We start from the raw sequence: 25,579 nt of genomic DNA, 5'->3' as shown, positions 1-25,579 counted from the left end.
GCTGTAAATACAAGGACAGTGCGTAACGGAAAACGGGTACTGCATAAGTTAGGATAGATCTTATGGGTGAGGTATAAAAAATAACTAGACCTTTACAAGGAAGCTTTGTCCTTTTTAACTGCACACGAAAAATAGGATTCTGTTTATTTCCACTGTTGTTTTGCGATATTCGCAATAACAACTACAACAACTTTATTGACTTTATCTTCGACATGAAGATTTCAGTACCAAAAAAATCAATATAATTACAAATGAAACAAAGTAAAATAAAAGTTAAGTGAGAAAGAAAGGAACAACAACTATATATCGAATATGAGCATAAAAAGAAAAACTACTTGTCTATGTTCTGCTTCTACGCTTCTACGCTTTCAACGCACATAGACGTGAAATATAAAAATAGTGCCTTGCAAGACATATTGGCAAAATTACTGTTTATCGAGTATAGGCTCTCCGAGAAGATACCCCTTATATGAGAAAGTGATGAGTGAGTACATTTCAACAAATAGTGGAATTCATCACCAATTTCGGATCTATTACAAAGGGGACAAAGCGTCTCAACTCTGGGTATCTTCTTGTATCTGTGATTATTTCGCTTATACGACCACAGAATCAACTTAGCATTCACCGCTCGCCTGGGAAGTAAATAAATACATCTCGATTGCCGCCTTCGTAACCTCATTTACAAACTACTTGAATTCAGTGATATCTGACAAGATGACACAAATGTTGACAGATACCTTAAAAGGGGAGCGGCAGACGAGGCGTGAAGTAAATGTATCACGAGTTCTTTTTTCCCGTTTCCCCGTCTGTCGACTTTCATGTACCCTGGGTTCCAGAGGCTTTTCATGCGCGGTTTCCGGTTTCGGTCAAGTCGGCCTGTGGCCGACGAAGCTCCTCGTCGCACGCGAGAAAAAACCTCCGGTACCCAGGGTAGCTTTTATGCTATTGCCGATAAAAGACAGGGACACCCAACGACGGTTTCCTCCTAAATGCATTGAAAACGCTTTTTCGGCTATCCAGAGGTACTTTCAGCTCTCTAGAAATGCATTCTAAGCAGCGCTATAAAATTTGTATCTCTTCGGTAGTCCTAGGGCAACTTGAGTCTTTTCGAAATTACAAGGGCCTCCGTATTATTTTCCCGAAAATTTTAGATGCAATTTTAACTTTTGCGAAAGAGAATTTTACTGATTCGTCCCTACATCGCATGTTTGAATCCGAAAATTTTCGGTTTCCTCTTTGCACGAAAAATAGGCCAACTTGGGTACTGAAATGTGAAAAATTAAACTCTAGAAATTCGTAGGGAATTCATTAGATATGTTACGAAAATTTTACATGAATGGAACGGTCATCTAGAAATTTTCAGCCTTCCTCAAGCTATAGAAAATTCTAGGCAGTTTTTGCTTCTCCGAACAGATATTTTACAGAAAACAGTCGTTGGGTGCCCCTGAAAAGAACGCATGGTCGGCGCAGGTTAGTGCGGATTGGTGTTAGTGCTAAATTCTCTATTCTAAGACCCCCTGACTCTTGTTTCTTTTTTGGCTATTCCGCTTTGGTACAGCTAGGTACTTGCCGTAATCACCATCGACCAACGCTGACAACGTACGATTATTTTCAAAAGTTTGCTTTGACTTTTCTAAAGTGTGAGTGACTGCTGACACTATTTCTTTCGCACCTTCTTCTACTAACTTCTGCAGTTCGTTAGCCTGTGAGACATCCAGTGTACGTTGAAAATGAGATAAATGGTATTCCATATGTCTCTTTAATGACAACCAGTGACGGACAATGGAGAAAACAGATTTATCTGTCGCTGATTCACTGTCCAGCGAAGCGGTATTCTTTATCAGTTGAAAGGAAGTACGCACTGCCCTTACGATTTCTTCGGATTTCATTGTACCACGAATAACTTCCTGCACCAAGCGATGTAACCTAATATATCCAACAGACTTTCTCTGAAAAAGTGAAAACTTGGTCAAAATTTCTTCTATGTGGCTATTCGTGAGAGGGAGTTCTTTCTTTTTTCCGTCTGGAACGTCACCAGAAAGCAGCTTTGCATTAATAAGTCCTTCGTGGATTTCATCTGGATCTAAGAAGGCAGCTGCATGTATAAATCTGGTTGCTATTTCTCCATACTTTGAGTTCTTCACGTACTCAAAGTTTAATAACCATGTAGTGTGGACTGAAAGACGACTTCGAGACTCGTATTCCCACGAGGGATTTGCTTGATGCTCGCTCAACAGCTGTAACCTTTCGAGCTTGTACTGCTCCAGGTATTTACTTAAAGGGCACTGAAGCGATCGGATATGTGCACCAGCCTGCTCTAAAGCAAGGGGAAGACAGCCAAGCTCAACCACCAGCTCATTTAGCGTCTTCTCCTGGCCTGCAGCATTGTCACAGCCAGCGCGAGTTAAAAGGAACTGTTTTGCTTCTTGGGTAGAAAAAGAGAAGACTTCGACACAACAATGTGGCTCAAGATCCATCCATTGACAAATTTCTTTTCTTTCTCGTCTTGTTGTTATTATCATGTGGCCATTTGATTCTCTTTTCCATCTCCCAGACAAAACTTTTTGCATGTTAACAGAAAGTTGTAGTTGGTCGACGTTGTCAAGTACCATTAGCCAGCGCTTTTCTTGATGCGATATAAACGAAAGAATTTTTGACAGTGTCAAATTAAATGAATCTGCCATCAGTCCTAGACGTAATGCCAGGTCATTAACACAACTGTCAAACTTCTTCTCGTCCTCCATGGAGACCCAAAAAACACCTCCCTCGTATTCTGGTTTATGTTCCCAAGCAAAGTTAGCTGCTAAGGTCGTTTTTCCACATCCACCAAGGCCACAAATAGCCGCCATTCTAAAGCTGTGGTCGCTGTTTTCCAAAGCGAGGCACCTCTCAAGCAATTCTATCTCCATTTGTCTTCCTGTAAACCACTTGTTTTGATCTGGCGCATCAAACACTTCCGATTTGTAATTCTCCGCAAAATCACTGTAATCCCTTGAAAGAAGTTTATCCCAAACGTTCGGAGTCACTGGCGTTTTGACTTCCAACGTTTCGCCAAAGCTTAACATTGCATGAATTTTGTCAAACTCAAACTTAAATGAATTCAGCATGTCACGTACCTGCCTTATATCGCTATTCGTTTTTTCTAGCCAATAAGGTAACGAACCAGAGAGCACTTGAACTTCATCGTGTATCACATGAAGGAAAGAGTTATCAAGTGGCTTACCCACACAGAATTCTAATCCTACGCAGAATGAGAACAGACAAGCAATCATTAGGCTAATAACAAATCTTACGAGTAATCCTCAACTAATTACCCTTAATTACCATCAGTCTAAACTGAGCGGCTAGACCGGTAAAACGAAAAAATAAATACTCCTCTGGAAAGAGATTTTGATTCAAATTGCATCGAAATAGAGGGTGTATTTCAGGAATCGACTGATCTAGCCGGAAAGCTCTGATTTACACTGGAATTCATATTATAAATGGATTTTCTTGCTCGCCAATTTTTGACAACGGTTAGCCCTAGGAAAGCATGAGCTAAGGGATGTTAACCCTATACCTGCCTCCTCCAAAGTATGTTCCTAAGCTAATTTTAACGCGTTCTTAAAATTTCTGAGGGACTTAATTGGGGGGGGGGGGGGGGGTGGGGGCGTTGTGTACCAAACCAAGTTCTTTGAAGTGTCACCTCCACCCTGGAATTTCAAGATTCATTTTGAAAAACAGTTCCCGTTGACTTCAAAAGACTTGATCTTGGCTGAAGGTTGCTGAGCCCGATGAAAGCTACCAGAATCAACAAAATCTGCAAAGTAAGCTTCACTGAGTTCAAGAACTGGAATGTGAACAGCGGATCAAGGTGTCAAAAGCGCAAACAATGAAAGCTTGACTTCTGAGCTCTCCAGCTCTCTCAGTGGATGTGCGAATGTTTATTTTACCATAAAGCACGCACTAAAAAATGAGGTGAATGGCAGAGGTTTCGTTTCAGGTTTTGGAAAAATCACTCATACAGGCAAATTACCTCTCGGGATATCGTTTAGTACCAATACCGACTTCCGGCGCTATAAAATTCATAACTGCAGAATACATAGCGGGCGCGCGGCTCGATCTGACAACAAACCAGGCCAATAAGATTTGCCAGAATTTTAGAGATTGCTTGGACTAAATGATATTTCAGGATAAAATTTTAAAAGGAAGGATACAGACGTCTCTTAGTTTCGTTCTCAAAACAGAAGGCGTATCAAAAAGGAGAAAGTTGACCAGGGTAAGGAAACTCTTTGCCCTGTTGTAAGCTGTGCGTGATCACCTTATCTCCTTATGCAAGTTAAGCTGCCTGAAATCGTTTGAGAAAAACCAATAGCAATCTTGGAGTGGAAATTTCAAAACCTGATTTCTCATAATTCATTAAGGTTGAATTGGATCGACGATGCATTGTAACACAAAAGGCTTTACAATCACTTATCGTCGTGGGACGAATGTAAATCAATGAATTGTTACTTAAAAAAGACCACAGCAAGGTCTGTGAGAGAGTCAACTCTAAGTTGCCCTAAATGTCTAAAGGCCTGTTTAGGGGCGGACCATTAGAAAAGTGATAATGGGGGTGGGGGAAATACTCACAAAAAAAAAAGAGCAAGAGGAAATGTCTCAAAAATAATTCATGCAAAGTGAAACCCCCCCAAAAATAATTAACAATATTCTTGAGTAAATGTATTAGTCCCATGTCTACGCCAAAAAAAGGAAAAACTGTTCACGTAGTTAACTTGTGTGACTTTTCACGGGAGGGGATGGCTCATTTTCAGATACAAAAATCTGTCAGACTTGGAACGAAAATAACTTTCTTACATGGAGTTTTTCTAAAATGTGGTTATGTCACGGTTTTGGAGACTTTATCTGAACACGGCTAAACTTAAGGCCCGTTGTTACAGGAGACAGGGTGAAACTTGTGCTAGGCTAGGTGACCCAAGTAACCCGATTAAAGATTGCTCTTGTTTACGAGAAAATTTCACGGGTAGGTTTTCCCTCTCACCCGGGTCAATTGTACAAGCTTGACTGACGTGTTTTGCCAAGTGTGACCACATAAGACGAAAATAAACTTTCCTTGTAATGACCAAGATTTGAATGAAATCTTCCTCTCCTTCCCTCCCTCACTTTTTTTCGCTCTCCAGTCACCCAATGTAGAGTTAAATGAACTTGAACACATCGACCTGTACCGTAAACTCATGTAGTTGTTTGAACACGCTTGAACAATAAAAAGTTCCTGGAAGCTGTTCAACTGAAAGCGAATATTATTTTAAGTTTATATACATCTCAAACAAAACGCGAAACCTCTACGCCAACGAGACAAAGAAATTACAAAAATAACATTACAGATAATTGTCACATGACAGGTTTTTTTCTTTTTTTCTTTTTGAAAAAGTTGAAAAATGAACGGCGACGCGATCGATCCTTAGAAAATCCCGAATCCTTTCGAAAGTTCAATCCGCGTGGTCTGACAAGTCCCACAGCTCTTAGCGCTACGACTAGATGATCCAAGGTTTTAAGCTAAGCCTACACTCAGCTTTCGCGCAATAACTCGAGCGGAAACGCTTGCTACGCGGGCTAGATTTCTATGGCATACAAGTAACTTTCACAACAAAACGGAAAAATATCATCATCGTCACCACAGAAAATACCTAATACCGTTCAGTTGTTTAAAATTTAGCTTAAAAATTGGATAATCTCCCTCTTTACAAATGGTAACCGATCCCTACATTATTGTAAACAAGACGCTGTGGGAGTGTATATTTAGGCGTCGTTGTACTAGGCGTATGTGAAGTTTTTTAAGTATATTAGGGATGTGTGAGTAGTGCATTAGCGTTGTATATTCTATGGGTTGGTTGAGATGTGTGAAGTGGAAGGCGTAGAGTTACATCGGACTTGGATTGGTAAGATAATGGCTGTAGTTTGTTAATCAGTGAAACCGGTTTTCTCATAGAATCCGATATAAAGTAATACTTTTTTGGAGCGTAAAAGTGATTTTAGGTGTTGAAGTGAGGTAGTCGTGGGAGGCTGGGAGTATTAATTTGGTTATGAAGGGATAGTGTAGCTACAGTCTGTTGAAAAGTGGTGGTTGTGAAAGATCTTATCAATAGTCGAAAACATACTTGTACTTATTGTAAATGTTGTTAGGCATTTTGTTTGGGATTGTCTTTCGGCTATTTTTGATAATATTTGTATGGAGAGAACGTGGATAAGAAAAAGTTAATTTAATTTGCTAGAGAAGGGGGTATGAAGATAATTAGGGGGGCTGCAATTTTGGGTGTGTGGACTCGAGGGGCTTTGAAAAATCATTGAGGTGAAGGGAGAGGGGGTAAAATCTGGCAATAAAACTAAGGGCCTGATTACATGAGCCGGGCTGTCTCGCTTCGCAGAGATCTCGGTACCTTGGTTAAACGCAACAAAAATCAACTTAATTTGCGATAACATGATAACCGAGACAGTCCGGTTAGCTGGGATCCCAGTATTGTGATTCCGGGATCCCAGCTGGAAATTACTGGGGTACGTGTGGCAGGCCCAGGCTGGGTCAGCATTAGTAAACCCCTTAGTCCCCTTATAAAGTTTACACAACTTAGTATTCTTTATTGCTTCCACACTACAACAGGAGGGCATTTTGTATGCGCATGCGTCAATATGGTCTGCTGAAGTGCCACAGAGGCATTTTCTGTTAATTGTTTACGTTCACTACCAGCATTTGCAGGCCGTTTTCTGGAGCTCAAAGACCTATATTAGGTGTTACGTTCAACAAGCGTGTTCTTTAAAATATCGAGGCATGTCGACGATGAAAGTGAGTTTATTGTAGCCTCGCTGTAGCCTTTGAGAGGACAGTCTTTCCTTTCGTAAAACAGTATATCGAAGACAAGATGGGAGCTGAATGTTGTTACGACCTAACCTTTCGCGCACATTTTTTGAGCAGCAGGAAAAGGTCAGTATGACAATTTTTCGTTAAACAATTATCCTATAGATATTTAATTCTTCTCAACAGTATAACGCTAAAATCGAACTTAATCGTTTCAGGAATACAGTGGTTAATTAAGTGTCCATTTTGCAGTGAAACTGCATTTTTATCCTTTCGCTGCCTTGTTTATCTCGAAATCTTTCCTTCCTCCCCAACTTAAGTTAACGATTAATGAAACTAAGAATACTTCTGCGAATGAATGGTGCTTTGATGAAGGCTGTGAAAAATCAATTTCAGCAGTAGTTTTAGTCTTCTTCGCCGGTACGTCTTCGTTGAGAAATAAAATACACGCCCTTCAAGTATAAATTTAATTCAATATAATGTTGCCATTAAGATTGTGTTTTGAAAATGATAAAATTTTATCATTTAGTTATACAAAGGAAAAAAATCACAGCAATCTGTTTGAATTGTGATTTTTTTTCCACCTTATTTTGATGGTACACTGTTTGTTTACATTTCATTAAATATAACATTTCGGCGTTTTAAAGAAAACCTAGCCTAACTCCCCGACCCTAAAATAGCTCGAAATGAAACGTTATCAATACACCTTTCAAATAAATCCTGGCTTCTGTTGTAAAAAAATTGCATTTATTCCTAAATGATACCATTTTGTGGATACTACATTTGTTGATATGCTAATTTGTGAAACGTTGAATTCACAAAGGATGTTTACTGAGACCAGCTTCTCCTCTGTATTGAACCAAATTCTTGTTTAATGCATCAGTATCTGCTTGATAATTCTTCCCATAGGGTTCTATGTAAGTTCATCTGGATACTGTAAAAATCTCTCAACAGAAACATTAATAACAGACAAATTCACCCATCCATTTGTGTCATGTTTGACTGTGTTGTCGCATCCCAACTCATTTGCGTCGTTTAGCAGTACATGTACCATTTCTGTTCTGAGGAAACAGCATTATATGCACCCCTCTAACAAACTTCCTGTCTTATGTTTTAACAGGCCTTGAAGGTGAACAGACACCGTCAGTTAGATTTATAGAGTGATGGCCATTCTCTGTGTTGAATGCATCACTTCTATCATCAAACATAAATTAAAAATAAGAAATCGATTGTGGAACACAGGAGCTGTTACTCAAGAACCGCTTCAAAATAGTAGCTTAGGTAAAATCTCTGTATCTTTTAGAGTTAAAGAAAAATAAAAATATTGTTCGTATTTTTCGCGGTGCATTTGTTTTGTCTGCAAGTGACCTTATGAAGCGCTCAGGTGATTATGTAGTACATGCTAATTACTTGTAATTGTTACTGTCTCAGACTCAATCCATTCTTCATTTCCTGTATAATGTTTTTTACATATTTTTCCGTGAAAACTTTCGAAAACTGTAAAAAAAATACTCATAGATTTCATGTTTTTGTGGCATCTCTAAACAGGTGTCTCCGCAGTTAGTCATGCGTTGCTTTGTCATTGAAAATCAGATTTATACAGGAACAGTTATTTTTGGCGCTGAGTCTTTAAAGTCTCAGACTTTAAAGACGTCCGATTTTGATCACGGAGATTATTTTTTGTAGGAAAGTACGGTATTCAAAACACCAACGAAATGGCTCTTAAAAGGACTGTAACTTAACGCGAGTTTTCGATTTCCCGCCATCACATTTGATGCGTCCACGCTATTGTCGTTCAGCGGATGCACGCATGCGCACGCAAAATGCCCTGCTGTTCCACACTACACTTAGATGAAATTTCCAAGTCTCTTGAAAATTCTGCTCAGCAAATGTTCATGAAAGTGTAAGTCTCTTCAATTTTTAAGGAAAAAAAGTTCTGAAGAGCATGAAAGGAAATCGAATTGGAACGTAGAGTCTGTGGTCAATCAACTCAATCACCTATACCACTAGGCCACTGCGGATTTGCTGGCTAGTGAAATTTTGATTTAAACGTATAAAGCAACAACCCTAACCCTAAAAAGAAGCTTATACCGTTTCAGTTCAGTGCTTAACCCTAATCACCATAGTCAGTGCTTAACGCCTAATCCGAGAAAGTTTGAAACGTCTTCCCATGATGCTTAAAGTAAAAACTTCGCTTCGGTCCGTTTCGTCACATCTCGGACCGGTGCGTTCGCGGGTAAGAGCCTTGTCAAAAATTAGCAGGAGGGGAGGGGAGGTGGAAAACAGGGGAGGCTCGCAGTTTTTTGAGCCCTTCAAAAGGGAGGGTATATGAAAAAAATGAGAGGAAAAGAGGGAGGGTCACAAAAAAATAAGCCACCACGACCGTGAAGGGATGCTTCAATATTATGTTTTACGAGAATACAAACCATATATGAAAATCATGACATTCCATTATTTCCTGATATACAGTTCAACCTCCATTAAGCGGCCACAGCCACCTTTTGGCCATCCCAACGAGAGTTTTGTTTGTTGTTACCATGCATCAAGCGCTTGAATTGATACAAATACTTTGGTTTTATTTCAAGAATTCGATGAAGGAAAATACAGTCCGAGATAGAAGTTGACGACTGATAGTGGACCAGTAATACTACTCCCGTCGAGTGTTTGTTTCAAAATAAAGTAATTTTTCTGCGAAAGATTACTACCAACTTATGACGAACCTCTACTGAGCGGCCAACGTCCATTAAGCGGCCACTTGACAGTACCCCCTGGGTAAGAACCCAACTTATAAAACTAACAGCTCATGTTTTGCATTTGCACGTTAATGGTCAAATATCTTAGAAGAATTGCTCTCTCTCTCTCTCCTTTCTCTCTGAGTCAACTGATTCTTCTTTAGAGAGCTAATTCCTTCATCATTATACAGTTCTAGGGGGCCTATGGGCTCTGGATCACTATCATTACGCAGGGGTGTAATGGTTCTCTTAATTATCAATTACAGTTAGCCTTCATTTTGTTCTCTTTTGCTTTCTTCGTCTTCCTCTTGTTTTGCTTCTGTTTACGTTTCCTACTTTTTGGGTGAGAGTATGCTGCCTTAAAGAGTCGGTTTGTGTAAACTTCATGAGGTGGCCGAGGAGGGTTTAGGCCGTTGGGATCTAATGCTAACCCATGTAAAACCGGGATAAAGTCACCGCAGCAAAGCTAGCCAGCCCGACAAACCGGTTTAGTCAGGTTCATGTAATCAAGCTCTTGCCACGAAGTTTGCTCGTGAAAGCTTTGGAATTGGCCGCTTTCGTGATTGGTGTATGAGAGAAATCGACTTGATCATTTTAACCCAAGGGTTTTAAAAATAACCGTCACGCACGCAGTTTGCACGTGAAAATGTTGGACTTTGCCCATTTTACGGTTCGAACGTGAACGAATGCATGGATAATAGAAAGACTGGATAGGAAACTTATGTCACGTGGGCTGATTTCTTATCGCCGGCGTTGGATGGTTCCATCATAGTGGAGATTTGTGACGAAACGATGGCGAAAATGTGGCGCAAACCAGTCGAAATGTAGGGTTTCTTTGCCTGCATGTTGTTCTTTTTCGGATTTTTTAGTGGTACTTTAATTTTTGGTGGGTGTTTTTTCCTTCGTTTGTTGTCTTACGGCGATGGCGATCCTTCAAAGCCACACTTGAACCTTCAAGGTAAGCACTTCTCGTTGTTGTTTTGTGTTATTTTTCCTTGTCTTTGAGAAAATTGCGTCCCAAAAATTGACTTCACCAGAGCCATTTTAGTACACTTGGCGACTGTTTTGGGACGCCTTTGTTATGAAGGTTTCTTCTTGTTTCTATTCTTAACTACGATTGACAGATGTTTTAAGGATGGAATTGTGGCATAGGCATAGTTACAGTCTGAATGCTGTTATTTTTCAGCCATAAATTTCATTTGAAAATGGCTGAAACTAACTACGTTCGGAGCTGGCGCCGAGCAAGTGTACACACACGGTGTGTAAAGTTCCAATCGACCGACAAGTTTGTGTTGAGAACTGTTTCGCTCAAGTAATATCCTAGATTAATCCTGCTATATTGTTCGTAAAGCAGTATGTTAATTTCGCTCATCTTTTAATGTTGAAATAAAACCACTATATTACATATCCAGTGAACACAATCGCCTCACGTCGCTCCTCGCAACTTGTTTTCGAAGACACTGAAGAGACTCGATAAAAATTTGTACTTTTCCCTTACATAAACTATAAATAATTGTTGCATCAATAGGAAAACACCTACTGACATTTTTGTCGTCCGTTTAGGCTCCTAAGTGTTGTTGTTATTTTTCAAACAGTGTTTTAGATTTCCTTTTGTTTTTCTTTCTTGTAGGATTTGCCAAACACACATAGTCAATGAAGACAGTAAAATTGTGGTCAAGTACTCTTCTGAGAGGGCACAAATCAATCAGTCTTTCTGTATTAAACAGCAACAAAGTTGCTTTTGTCATGCATGAGAGCCAGAAGGTGGCATCTAAATCATTTATGATAAGAAACTTTATTTATCACTTCTGAATTGTATTTATTACTTCTTCGTGAGTGGGACAAATTAACTGTGTTTGAGGGTCAATGCTTGTATTAGCTACAGAGTCATGTGTTTAAGTTGGTTAGTGTTCTTCCCTGAAACGGTCTATATCTGAATCACATTGTTTTTCAAACCAAAGGTGGACTTGATTAGCACTATTATTGTATTCGGTTTTTTAGAGATCCAAAGCAACAATGTACCTGTAGATGATGAACCTTACCAAGGTATATTCTAAATCAAATTAATAAAACATATACCTGTACTTGTTTGGGGTATGCATTTTGTTTTCAACAACATGATAATGTGACCAGACAGTCATATTTTTACAATCCCTCATCCACTTACCTCAGACTAAACAAAAACCCCATAACCCCTGATGTTACTGTTTTTTTTTTTTTTTTCATATAAATAAGCAGCTTCTATTTTTCTTTGGGAACAGTGTTTATGTTTATTTCAGAGGTGATTTACAGTAGTCCCTATCCATCATTAACACTACACAAAAACTTAAACTTTTTTTCATCATAAAAAAGGTCAGTATTTCAAAGATAATACATTTCTAGGTTTTAATAAGCCTTATGGAAAGAAAGTGTTTCCTAATAAAAAAGGAGTGAAGGTTCTACTATTTACCAGGAGAGTTTGCTTCCGAGTTGTATTCTAGTAATTAACAATTAAACATTTTACAGAACATTTTTAAAAGCGTTACAGTTCGCTTTTTCAAAGACCTGACTGAAAAGTACCTTGGGTCACTGTACATTTATACCTGATTCTAACAAAACAACTTGCTTCACAATGAAAATTGATTTGAAAAAGGTTTAGAAACGGCGTTTCCACGGTGGTCCGCAAGCAAATTTCCTTTCTCTGCTGTGAGCTTTTCCCCGCTTTTTTATATTTCTCAAATACGACTTCTTGTCACTGGTTGTCCGTATATAAAATTGAAGGGAAAATTAAACGCTTCTTTGAGCTGGGTACTTTTACCACTAATAAAATCATTTTGTCAAGGGTTGTTGACTTATAAAATTTGACACTCGCTGAGCTTGTCGATAAAAGCAGAAAAGAAATCGTGAAAACCCTGATGAAAAGGGTCAAAATTATTTCCGGTTTTCTTGTGGTTTGAAGAAAATTAGGCTGTGCCTTTTTTATAGGTGTTTTGTAGCTGTATACATGTAAGTTTTTGCATACTTTTTATGTAGTTAGGCTTCCTGTTTGGTGCATAAAATTTTCGGGCGCTGGAGTCATTCGTCGCTCTCACAAGTTTCATAATCATTTACTCTGTCTTTTGCCCCTACCGGTTATGTACTTTCTAACCGTCTTCTCCAAGAGCAAGTCCTCTTCATCCTTTACTTCAAAACATGGCCAATAGGTATAGTCGAAGACAGAGATAGTGAAATAGACGAGGAAACATAAGACGCGCAAAACGTCGAATGAGGTTGAATGGCTCTCGATAATGTGACGTCACATTTTTCCACTATGTTGAAAACGATCGCGTCAGCCAGTTTCCTATCCAGTCTTTCTATTATCCATGACGAATGCAACTTGTTTACGAGTTCACTTTACTCAATAATCTTTTAGGAAATCACCTCTTTTCCGAACATATGCAATGAAATTATGCATCATTCAATAGAATTAAAGTCAAGAAGACTACTGCAAAGAGTGATCAAACAACGTGAAAAAGGCTGAGGAATACAATATTTCGACTGGCCAACACCACTCTTCATCAGGTTATTAGGAAAAACCACGAATATACAAAATATATACTACTGTAAAAAAAATAAAACGGGGGTTACATGGTATAACGTGATAAGGTGTGGCTGCTAAGAAAAAAAAACCGAAAAAAGATAAAAATTACATAATGATAATAGTTCGTCACGTTTGCCTATTCCCAGAGGCTCGATGGTTTTGGCTTTATGAATAAGGTGCGCCTCACGTGCTTTCCTAAGACAATCGCGTTCACATCTAAGTCTTTCAAGGGATAAGTAACATATGGGAAACAGAGTGGCTATCGCTGAGAAAGCGTTCTGAAACTGCGGTTTGGATGTAACTACCGGAGGGGTTTAGTATATAGCGTCTAATATGTTAATTATGACGGTCCTTAAGGCGGCGTTTGGTTGCCCAAATGTATACCTCAGCCTTTTTCACGTTGTTTGACCAGTCTTTGCAGTAGTATTTTTTACCGTAATTCTATTTTTATCATTTTCGACTGATCACGATCTTGTTTGATCAAGCGTTGAGCTACATTGATCGTCCACGGTTTTTGCAGCGGTTTTTCAGGCCTTAGTTTCATCATTGGTTGAGATTAATACGTTTTTATCAATTAGCACCAATAATTTCACTGTGTGATTTTCAGTGTTTAATGCTACCAACGATTCAAAAATATTTATTACTTCGAAAACTCAAACAACGCATAAAGCAATTACGAATGGATAGAAATAGCAAAAACGTTAACCTGGCTAAACGAATTATCGTAAGTCAAAAAACAGAGCACATTTCCTGTAATATGATTTTGAAATAGGGAGTTTAAGATACGGAGACTACGGACTACGAACTACGGCTGGACGAGCGTTGTCCAGTGTTTGTAGCACTGGGTTGAGTCGTGCAAATATAGAACGTTAAGATTGCACTACAGACAGTAGACTACGAGAGAAGAGGCGGAGAGGGAAACAACACGCAAAGATGTTCTTGTTTTCATCACAGTTCACAAAAATGCAAGTCAGTTTTGCATTTGATCTTATCTTTAGAACAATGAACAAATTCTTCCATACTTGAACGAAGCAATTACGTCGGGTGAAATTGGTGAACAAAGTTTTGGTTACACAGGTTTTATTTTTTTTCGCCCATAAATACTTATGTCAAATACTAAAAGAAATAGACAGAAATAGTAATAGCTCATTTATTAGATTTAGAAGATGGACTTCTCCGACTACTGATCTGACGTAGTTTGAAGTATTGAAATGCCGAGTTTCGATTGTCTCGAAGATGTTTACATCATTTTCCTTAAGTAAAAGCGATACAAAAACTCGCATAAACAAAGGTTACACAAGTAGAAAGACACACTAATCAGTTCGAACAAACATTGAAACTTTTCAAGTGCGAAGAGAAAGTATATTACCTGCATGATTTCTCTTCTCCTCGGCCGTCAATCTGAATTCTAAGCTTAGCTAGATAAAAATGTAGCCACAACAGTGGATTAAAAGCGTAAATCAGAGCAGAAATTAGACACAACTTACATATTTCGCTTCCCTCTCACTTAAAGCAGGTGAATTGAAAACTTTTTTACGAAAAGACGAGATTCTTGAATTACCGAGACGGCAAAATACGACCAAAATGTTCTCCGTAGCCCCGACTACGCGAAACAGCTCAACAACTCACCGTAGCCGCACGACTACGTGGGAAAAATGAACAGTCACGTGGTTTTGATCATGTGCAGTAGCATGTTTAACCGTAGCCGTAGTCCGTAGTCGCCGTATCTTAAACTCCCTAATATCATTCCTCACGAACGCAAACACCTGACCGTAACCACTAAAAACCGCTCAAACTCTTGGGGTTGATCCAAACCCGTTTTAAATTCCAAATATTTTGACAGATTTCATCCCTAGACTTAATACTTCCAAATCTCTGAAAAAACTGCCCGGCCTTATGAGACGTAAAAATTACCTTCCAGAATCCTTCAAAATAATTTGCTTGACTTGCATTTGGTTGAAATTCGTCGATACAAGCTTTCATTCTACGCAAAAGTCGCGATCAGCTACATCTCACGTCGAGCGCCATTTTTCTAAATCTTTGAAAAATCGTTGGGTGAAGCTCAAAACTCCCCAGGGGCTGAAACTAGGCACATAATTTGCTAAATCTATTAACTTCCTGTGGGCAAAATTTGGAGGCAATCGGAAGTAACGCCATTTTTGGCGAGTTTTTTCGCGTTGTCGACCAGTTTTGGTCGAAATTTATAGAGTCCTAGGACACCCCGCACTGTTGGAAATTGTGTTTCTTTGTTGCAAGGTTTTTGAGATCTTTAAAGTGAGAACAAGTGCCTTGCTAGCAGAGCTTTTTTTCGCATGCTTTTTACCTTGTACGAGTCGTTCGCGTGGCAGACATTCGCGTCGCTTGGCTTGTTTACGTTCGCAAGCATTGCGTGCCTATTGCAACTTTGAATCAAAATAAAAAATAAGCGATCTCGATTACTCTATTTGGGCGACGCAAAAAAAATAATATCCCAACCAACCTTCGGGTAATCTAGTGAGGTGAAAACCAGTGAAAAATAACCAGCTGGAGTTCTTTTCTTCCGCTTTGCTAAATCTAATTTTTTTTTTTAAATAGTCCAATTTTAATTATTTGAATATTGGTGTAAAGTGAAAAACGTCACCACAAGACGCTGGGGACGTAAATCTCCACAAATTCTATGGTTCATTCCTGAGAGCCACAAGCTGAGGCATATATTGTTCAACGCTGAATACTATATGATCAAAATATGGGTATTGGTATCTTACCGTGTTCCTGCCACAACTGCAGTTTACCCAAGAGTCTTTTTTCATCTGCTGGGGCAAATCCCAGGTCTTCAACCAAGGTTTTCATTAGATCAAAGCATGTATCGTATTTCACGTCTGTCCATGATGCTTCGTCCCAATGGGCCCATTCATTTCGTACTTCAGATCTCACACGTTCAGCAGAGAGCTTCGCAGACGTGAATGGTGGAGCACAGCAAAGAACAGCTAGAGCTGCTGAAGCATCAAAAGAACTATCAAATGCATTGAAATGTGCCATGTAAGTCTTCATAAACAACTTAGCCAAAGACACTTCATCCTGTATACGGTAGTCATAGTAACGCGGGTCTCGGGACCGGGCGGCATTGTGGTTGATGCTTTCGTAGTTCAGCTTCATCGCGCTTGTAGAAATGGTTTTCTGGTGGGACGGATAAGTTTGCTTGTCTATACCAAACTTTGCCACCAGATTTTGGTAAAATGGGGTCATTTCCTGTTGAATCTTCATTCTGACAAATGGCATGAGAACTCTATTGAGAACAGTGCCAACCACCAACCACCGTCGATTTGGCATGTCTGTATCGCTTGAGGAGGCCATGCGTGGAACAAGCTACAAGCTTACTTGACACCTACAAGGAAGATAATAATTATAATTGATATTTTAATATTAAAAAAGTTACGGTGTTTTGTTTGCTGAGTTTGGTATGTATGTTTTAGATTTAATATCGGTGGTCTGCCTAATATGAGGTTTAACCTTTATATGGGCCAGCCTTTTACAGCTTTATTTTTCCTCTACTAGTTGTAGCTTTCGCTAAGTGCCAATAAAAGAAAACGAATTTGCCTACACCACCGGTTTTAGTTCCAATGTTTATAAAACCATTTCAGCTGCTGAGGCGAGAATTTCCACTACAAGCACTCCTCGTTCATACATTTCTGCCATGCTCGTGGCCTTAAAATCGCTCTTATTCTTCTGCTTAGACATTTTTGAACCTTAACCTTGTCGAGTTTCAAACAGCGAACGGGGAATTAAAATTTATAGGTTAGCGCGAACTTGAAATAGCGAGTTGTAGTTCGTGCAATTACAGTGGTGTGGAAGAGAACAATGTCCGAACATTGAAGGTTTGTTTACAACAAAGGTCGTCAAAAGTCACGTGAAACTACACGTGAAATCTAACGCTACTCAAATCTCCAGGGAATTTACACCTTACATTACACTTACATTACACTTTTCACAGCACGATCGAGAGTTTTTCTGCCTGCTGCAATACTTTGCTTAGCATTAAGCTGGCCGCCTCGCAAGCCGACCGTCTTCGCTCGGCTTGCTAGTTGGCAATAATTCTTTCATTATCACTTCTAGTCCTTCTTTTTATAATCTTATTTCTTTTTATTATTAAAATGCCAAAAAAATTGAAAAGTGAGGCAAAAAATTCAATAAGTAAAACGAATTCTTTGATCAAACATAGAATGACATTTTCGTGTAATTTATAGAGGAGCTTTCTCGCGCGCGAAGAGCGCGCAGCGGAGCACCATGGGTGACAAAATTTGGCTATCTATACATCGTGGTATTTTTTACAGTGCAGTGTAACGGAACAGACAGAAATAGCTTTTTTGCCGGCACGGAACAGAGGACTGGGTCTGGCCTAGGTGGAATTGTCGGTAGCCTTGTGGGATAAGTCATCACTATATCACTTGAGGACGGCAAAAAATTTCCAGAAAACCGTTCCATTCATGTACAATGTTCGAAGCTGATCTAATAAATCCCCTACCATTTTCTGAAGTTCAATTTTCACATTTCACTTTCTTTATATGAGTGTTGTTTACTGTGTTGTTTAATCCAGTTTTCATGACCTGCACTGAAAGGCATTCACCTACATATAAAACGGTTTCGCCCGCACTTCCTAGCCAGCGTCTACTGCTAATACTAGACGCACTTATCGATCTTTCTTGAGGATAAACAGTTAAGTCAAGAATCGCACTTAAACTATCTTGGGGGCCTTATTATACGGGACGGATCCTGTGAGAAAGAAATTAGACCGAGAATAGCCCGAGCAAAGAACGCATTTACCAAGAGAAAAGGATTGCTGACAAAAGCCTTATGCCTTTGCCTGAAGGAGAGAATTATAAAGACTGTCATCTGGAGTACTCTTCTGTATGGAGCCGATTTGCAGACCTTGAAGAGGGCTGGAGAGCTGTAAGAAGTGGCTTTGGAGAAAGGTCTTAAACATTTCTTGGTCTGACAAAGTCTTTAACGAAGAAGCATGTCGGTGAGGAGAGAGCCATCATATGTGTTATCAACAGAAGACAGCGAGTCTGGCTTGGTCATACCCTACGGCATGGTGATCTTGTCCCAGTAGTTATTGAGGGGAGAATAATAGGAAAGAGGCCACTCGGAAGACCTCGAAAGGGAATGCTGGATAGAGTGAGGGATGGCAGCCCTTACGTAACGGTCAAGAGGTCGAGAACTATAAGGAAGGACCTGCCTGCAGGAAGAACACACACATGAACTCCTGATTGATTTATACGATGCACATCCCCTTACCAAAATTACACATATGTTACATACAGCTGTTACATATATATGCCACATATATGCCACATATATTTGGCATATATGTGGCATGTATGTCAAATGTAGGTATGTGCAAAATATATGTGAAACATATAATTCATATATGATAATACTTCCTTATGAACCAAAATATACGGTATGCATTGAATACGTAAAAATCAATGTAGTGTTATTTAAATAGTAATTTGTTATGTGGATAGTTATAGACTATATATTTTGGCATTCAGGCAACCAAACTAATATAAATCCTAATTCTCTGATTCAATAATGTATTAGACTACAAGTAGTCCCCATTTTTCCTCAAGGACGGTAGAGTGAGCGAAACGTGTCGCCTTTCTGGCGTGGGGTGATTTTTTTCCTTGAGGAAAAATGGGGACTACTTGTAGTCTAGAAATGTATATGCCTCTTAATTTTTTCTTATATTCAATAAATAATTAATACATTGAGAAATAAAAAATTGGGAATTTTATATATAACATTTTTCATATAACACAACTAGAACTGAATCATAAAATTATAAAATATAATGATAATATACATGTATAAAATCTTTGAAAACATACATCAGCAATCCATTAGAAAGGCTCGTTGATCAATAGTATTCATATTGTGTTTATATTTTTATCACTCAATTATCCTGTAGTTAACTTTGAGGATTTGTGAAGGTTGTCCAGAAATCAATAAAGTCATTAAAAATTATTCTCGCAATACTAAAATCATGTACTCTCTACTCACAAAAAAACACACTGCTCTAAAGGTTCAGATATTTCAGCAAGTGCTAGCAAAGCTTTCCGCGTTCTTTCACGTTATAAAATGCAAAGAAAGTCAGTTTTACAGCTTGCCATTCGGACAAGCTGTAGCTAACATGTACTAGCCTAAAGGTCATTTTAACTAGCCCAAAAATAAATTTGACGAGCAGGATTGATTGAGGTTTTTTTTGTTATTCTAATGCCCCAAAAACTCACTCATGGGGCAAGTTAAAAAACAATTCACTGACCCAACAGTAATATCCACTAGCCACAGGCAACCGGACACTATTTTATTTGCATGCTGCTATGCACTTCAGTTTAATCATTACTTTATGTGTAGTAACTTATTTATTTTCACTCCGATCTGGCCTCAAAGGATCGGTAGGCATTTGAAAAGACTGTAATCTAGTTAAAATATTACCTGGGTGATACATTTCAGATACTTTATTGAACTGACATCTTTCTTCCTAAGGCATACCTGTTATTGCATATATCTATGAGCTTTAGTTGCTTTTAATTATTCTTCCCTCTTATGACCTGGCATTGCATGCAATATTCTTAAATTTGCTTCACAATAACCTAGTAGCTGTTGTTTTGGATTAAGCTACCTATGGTATGTTCAAAGCAAGAAAATTCCAACAGACATGGTTGAATAAAGAAACATTTCCTTTCAACAAGATGAATGATATAATATTTAATTTGTATTTATAAATCCATTAAAAAAGAAACTTCAAATAATTATAATTTAATCTTCTATTTTAAGGACTTAATCATAAACTATAACAAAATTCTCAAATCTGATTGGCTATCAACTGTCCTGATTTCACAGGCAGCCCAAACTCAGGTTGCGAGGGAAGGGTGTAATGTAATTTACATAACATAGGTGACGCGCCGGTGTCGCGTTACAGGCGACCGTTGAAAATATAAGAGACTTTGTATGAGAAATATATTACTGAGATCTACGTACGCTAAATAACGCTAAACCTTCCTTTTTCTTAAATGAATTGAATAAAAAAGACTTACCTGCAATGTATTCCACTGCATTTTGGTGTCCGTTTGTAGTTTTACTGTTTTTTTGGCTTTATTGCGTAACCACTGTTACTCCTTTCATAGAACGAAGTGAAATCTGACGGGGTCCTGGACCAGTCGCAACAAGAATGCCGTTTTTTTCGCCGAAATTCAAATCCGCTGCAAATTTTTCAGCTCCGGCCTAAGAGGGAAACCTCTTCTTCCTCTCTGGGAGATCGGCTGGAAAAAAGATCCATCATTCCCCCATTAAATCGAGCCATTTGTGCCGGACTTCAAGGCACGTCTGGCTTTCGTCCAGTGCCTGTGACCACTGTTGCGCCTACCAACTAATTTGCACTATGACAATTAGCACTTACACGACGGGTGCAAGCACTCGCTTTTTCACAGTGCAAGAGCCTACAGTAAAAACCCACGACTAAGAACCTGGTTTTTAAGAACCTGTTAGGTTATAATTTGCGAGTTAGGCCACCTCTATACAAGAACCTGTTTAGCCTAAAATACGAAACAGGTTCTTATTTCCTAAATTTTATAAAGAAAATTCATTTCAATTGGGCAAATAAGATAAGTCAATATTCAGGATCCTCTTTGAACACATAGGAGACTTATCACACCAGCTGTAATGTAATGGTCTGCAGATTTTATAGAAGGAATTAAGGTGCATACCACTAAATGCTCTTAGCTTCAATGTATCTTTTTCTTCATAAAGTATATAAGAACCTATTTAAGAACCTAAAGTAGCCTAAATATGTGCTAATTACCATTTATGTAAGAACATGTTTAGGCTGACTTGGGAAAATGCAGGTTCTTAGTCGCGGGTTTTTACTGTAGTTCACGTGTCATTTCCGCCCTGTCACCCGTCGTGTAAGTGCTAATTGTCATAATGCAAATTAGTTGGTAGGCGCAAGAGTGGCCACAGGCACTGGTCGGAAAGCCAGACGTGCCTCGAAGTCCGGCACAAATGGCTCGATTTAATAGGGAAATTATGGATCTTTTTTCGAGCCGATCTCCCAGAGAGGAAGAAGAGGTTTCCCTCTTAGGTCGGAGCTGAAAAATTTGCAGCGGATTTGAATTTCGGCGTAAAAAACGGCATTCTTGATGCGACTGGTCCAGGACCCCGAGAGATCGAAGTGACCAGCCTTCACTTCGTTCTATGAAAGGAGTAACAGTGGTTACGCAATAAAGCCAAAAAAACAGTAAAACGACAAACAGACACCAAAATGCAGTGGAATACATTGTAGGTAAGTCTTTTTTATTCAATTCATTTAAGAAAAAGTAAGGTTTAGCGTTATTTAGCGTGCGTAGATCTCACTAATATATTTTAAGCACTAACAGGACAGCGTAAAAAAGGACAGTACGCGTCATGCCTGTAATTGGACAGTACACGCCATCACACATGTGCACTTACATTATTACTGGTATAACTGTGTATTTTTTGTCTTGTCTTTGACGATCACAGGAAAAATCACTTTGAGAACGTAACTGTTTGGCTTTTCCTTGTCTTCCTTGGGATTACGGCACAGCCCTAGACATTTGTCACAATGTTTTAGCAACCAAAGGGACTTTAAAAAGCATTTCTCAGACCTGTTTTGACAAATGCCCCTGGGTACTCGGGGATCGTCCCCATGGGATGGCTGCTGATAGCCGCATTACGATTTGCCATAACAAGATCACTTAACAATGACGTCACAATTGATTTAGCGCCCTTATTTGCATTTCCTCGGGAAATGCTCTACCCTACGTACGCAGACTTTGTGTGCTTTCCTTCCGCTGTGCGAAGTTTCACAAAAATCTATACAAAGTAGCTCTGGCCCTAACGAAGGCTAATTTTGTTAGTCAAAATACTGGCCTCAAACAAATCAGCCCTATGCCGTATTGCTAGCCTTGTATTTAGTTTTCTTTTAAATTTCCGAACAACTGACGTATGGCTCTAGCTTCTGTACATTGGAGATCCGGCAAGAAGAACCAGTCGGTTTTTTAGGCATTGAGTGGACCTATGCCGATTCAAAGGTTTTAACTATAAATAAATGGTTCTAAAATTGCTAGTAAACAATGTTAGTTGCAATCACCATAATCATTCATGATAAAATGGCTATTGTCCTGATGGTGTGGTTACTTCCCAAGTTCTGCATTTTGTCACTTGAAATGTCTGAATTTTTCTTGTTATGTTTTGTCTTGATTTTTTCTACTGTTGTCGACATCACTTTCATATTTCCAAACCATTACACTTCCATCACTGTTAACTTTACAGATTCAAATTCAGGTCTGCATTTGTAAATTTCAGTATAATTACCGACCTCGAAACTTCTATATCTCTCATCACCTCAAAACTTCAAAACTTCAAGACCACCCTCACAGCTTTACAATTCTAGACTTCGTTAGTAATAAACTTTAACCCTTTTAAACTTCTACACTTGACACCTTCATACTTCTTCAGATTTGTATCACGCTTTCACATTCCTATAATTCTTCCATGCGCCCACTCCAGAATTTTTCTTTACGCGCGTCAATAACCAGTTGGGATCTTTTCACTCCTTTTAGATGACTTGTTATGCGCAATTAAGCACAATTTGTGTTTCAGATTTTCAAGAATCGGAATACTGCATAAAAGAGTTCAGTTTTGCTTTATACGAACCTACATAGTTTTGTTTGTTAAGCTATCACGACAAGAGTACATCGTCACTTTAATTCGCCGTGCGTCCCATTCGTATTTCGCTTAACTTCAAGACCGATTAATTTACTTTAGAACGTGATGAGTAAACAAAGTTTAGAAAACTCTGAGTTCAATCTGGAACAAGCTAAGGAGCTTACCGCGAACAGAACTTGTGCTTCGATCTCCACAACTGCAACTTCCGAGGCCCTCAGTATTCACGCGGCAGAAGGATCAAATGTTTCTTGACCAATCCACAAACTAAGGCCTAGGTACAATCTTATTATTCAAGGTGATGTTCCCACTAATGCTCTGTTATGTTAAAGGTAGATATCAGAACCTTTCTCGGCGCGAAGTACCCCTTGCCGCGCGCCCAGCTTAATGGACGTGCCTTTTCACAGACCCTCTATTTACGCCGAATGACGTAGTCAGCTTCTGTAACGTATTCCTTTCGTATTGCCCGTTTCGAAAAATTGTGTGATTTTTATTGGCTGCAACTTCGAATCTCGTGCAAGTCAGGTTGGATTGCACAAGCGGAAAAAAGATACTGCGTCAGCAAAGGAGGGAAAATTAAGCTTACTGCGTAAGAAACTCTTGAGGTCAACTTGTGTGTAGTACGTCTATCAAAAGGCTTTTAAAAAGAAATGTAGCGACATGCAAACCAGGAACAGGGCGCGCGTTGATGTTCAAAGATCGTTCCACTTGAATTCACATGTAATATAATCCTTGAATATATGAACGAGACAAGCTGCACATTTTTCGACTTTAACAGCTTTTGAAAATAGCAGTAAAATTTTTTCTTCAAATTAGAATGGTTCATTAGTTAGTTTTTCAAAAGAAATTGTTACTTCTGCTCAGAAAGGCGTAAAGTGCGGTCGCCGACGAGAAACAAAGAATCTCTGAATAAACACGGTTTTTTACTGCTCTGTCTACGAGACTAAATTATAACCTAAGATTTTTATTCCAGTAAAAACAGGTGTATAAAAATTATTGTGATTGTTTTAGAAGAAGGTATGGTGTCGTGACAAGTCATTACGTATCAAGCACAGGTAACCCAGGCCCTGTGATCGTACCACAGTACCGTTCTAGTAAAATTACAGTGTTTGTATGGGGTAAAAATACGATCCTAAAATTTGTAGGAAATACTAAATATAAGTCAAAGAAACTTACCCTACAGTTAGTTGTTGGTGTCCTTATTGCTCCAACGAAGTTTCGTGATAATTTGTTCAAATTCACTCTATATACAATCATAATACACAAGGTAGGAGACAGGAGATGCCATCTTCGCCGCCATGCTCTCATTCAACACAACTTTTTCCACGAAATTCAACTCCAACAGAAAATAAACATGCCAGGTTCGTAGTAATAGGATAGCAGCAGACATGGCACGTCATTTCAATTATCGCCGAAAATAAATCGCATGCTCACCACAAGACTCATTTGCATACAGTGAACGATTACAACACCATTATGCTAATAAAGATTCTTATTTTTTTCGACCACTCAGTCGTCAGTTCACTTGTTTCAAATGTAATCAACGCTTTCAAGCGATAGGAAAACACACACGCGTGGCTTCGATCATGCAACGATTCTTAGTCCCAGTTTAAACGGTCTCCGCAAAGAACGCCTGGCACAATGACCTGCCTTTTGTGACCCCAAAAACGACCAAAAATGCCGAGGGGTACTTCCAGAAAAATTGGAAGGGGCTGGGCGGCACGCTTCCTGAAACCCTTACCCTATTTCAGACCAAAATCTGTGATTTTCGCTACCCTATTTCAGACCTGATCCAAAATTTGATACCCTATTTCAGACCCGAGGCCCTGGAGCCAGGCGCGTGACTGGAACGCTTGACAAGCTGTTACGGCACGTACACGGTAGTTGGCTTAAACATTAAAAGGGAAATGGTCTTCTCGCCAAATGATGAAGAAGTAGCTAATTCTTCTAAAAAAAATACCCAATTCAAGACTAGAGTGCACAAACCATACCCTATTTCAGACCAAAATGGTCGAAATTGATACCCTGTTTCAGACCAAAACGGCTAAAAAAAAACATACCCTTTGGTGCGGCGGTAGCCTATATAAGGGACTACCCCCCCCCCCACCCCCTCCGGGAGGGGGCGAAAAACGCGTTGCAGATTATGAGTCTCGCTGCTCACGCAAGCGAGACTAATAAATACGCAAAAGCGAAATTTAGCGGTCAAAGTAGAGCTAGGTGGCTACCGAATCAAAAAAATGCTCATTTGTCCTGAGCATTTCACCGATAATATAAAACCGACTACTTTCCAACAAGACGATCTATTCAAAAGAGATAATAGTTTTGGGGCGGCCGCGGTTTCGTTGAAATTCATAGCGGCTTTTCCGGAAAGCTCCACCGGATCTCCGTCATTTATCTTAAGTGAATTTTCTTTTCAACCTAAATGATTAGTAAAAAGAATAGTGTCCTTATTTCTGACCCAAACATTTTTTATAAAAATTACATGAACGGATCACAATCTTACTTACTGTTCCCTCTGTCCCCTGTGTCCCCTTGTTTGCCCTGTGTCCCCTTGTGTCCCCTGTGTCCCTTGTGTCCTTTGTGTCCCCTGTGTCCCTTGTAACCCTCGTGACCCCTTTTCCATTTAAAAATATGAAATATGCGGAGGGGTTGCCCTTGATTCTCATATGGCGCGAAAACTTTGATAGGTTTCATTGCTTGTATTTGACAACATGCCGGTTTTTTTTTTTCGAACGC

The 25,579-nt window shown here is 39.2% G+C and overlaps 1 protein-coding gene across 3 annotated transcripts; it reads right to left on the bottom strand.

Annotated features, from left to right (window-relative positions):
- Window positions 1-405: 405 nt before the first annotated feature.
- LOC140951611 (uncharacterized) lies at window positions 406-23,253 on the bottom strand. Of its 3 annotated transcripts, none has more exons than XM_073400901.1 (3): window positions 23,011-23,253; window positions 15,865-16,484; window positions 406-3,241 (listed from the first exon to the last, which is right to left on the bottom strand). In XM_073400901.1, exons 2-3 carry the CDS (start codon window positions 16,451-16,453, stop codon window positions 1,503-1,505), a joined length of 2,328 nt encoding a protein of 775 aa, XP_073257002.1. In that variant the 5' UTR covers window positions 16,454-16,484; window positions 23,011-23,253; the 3' UTR covers window positions 406-1,502. The 3 variants fall into 3 exon arrangements, with proteins under 3 accessions (XP_073257002.1, XP_073257008.1, XP_073257017.1); XM_073400907.1 differs by lacking the exon at window positions 23,011-23,253 and adding an exon at window positions 21,567-21,699; XM_073400916.1 differs by lacking the exon at window positions 23,011-23,253 and adding an exon at window positions 21,608-21,699.
- Window positions 23,254-25,579: the final 2,326 nt, after the last annotated feature.

This window comes from Porites lutea, chromosome 1, assembly GCF_958299795.1.
Source record: "Porites lutea chromosome 1, jaPorLute2.1, whole genome shotgun sequence".
NCBI lineage: Eukaryota > Metazoa > Cnidaria > Anthozoa > Scleractinia > Poritidae > Porites > Porites lutea.
This window is presented reverse-complemented; position numbering and strand designations above follow the sequence as displayed.

What these genes read in the sequence shown, in the direction of transcription:
- LOC140951611 (XM_073400901.1), bottom strand. Translation starts at nt 16,453, where the DNA reads ATGGCCTCCTCAAGCGATACAGACATGCCAAATCGACGGTGGTTGGTG. An exon ending in GCAGTTGTGGCAGGAACACG is followed by an intron (nt 3,242 to 15,864) that starts GTAAGATACCAA and finishes CATTCTGCGTAG; the next exon opens with GATTAGAATTCTGTGTGGGT.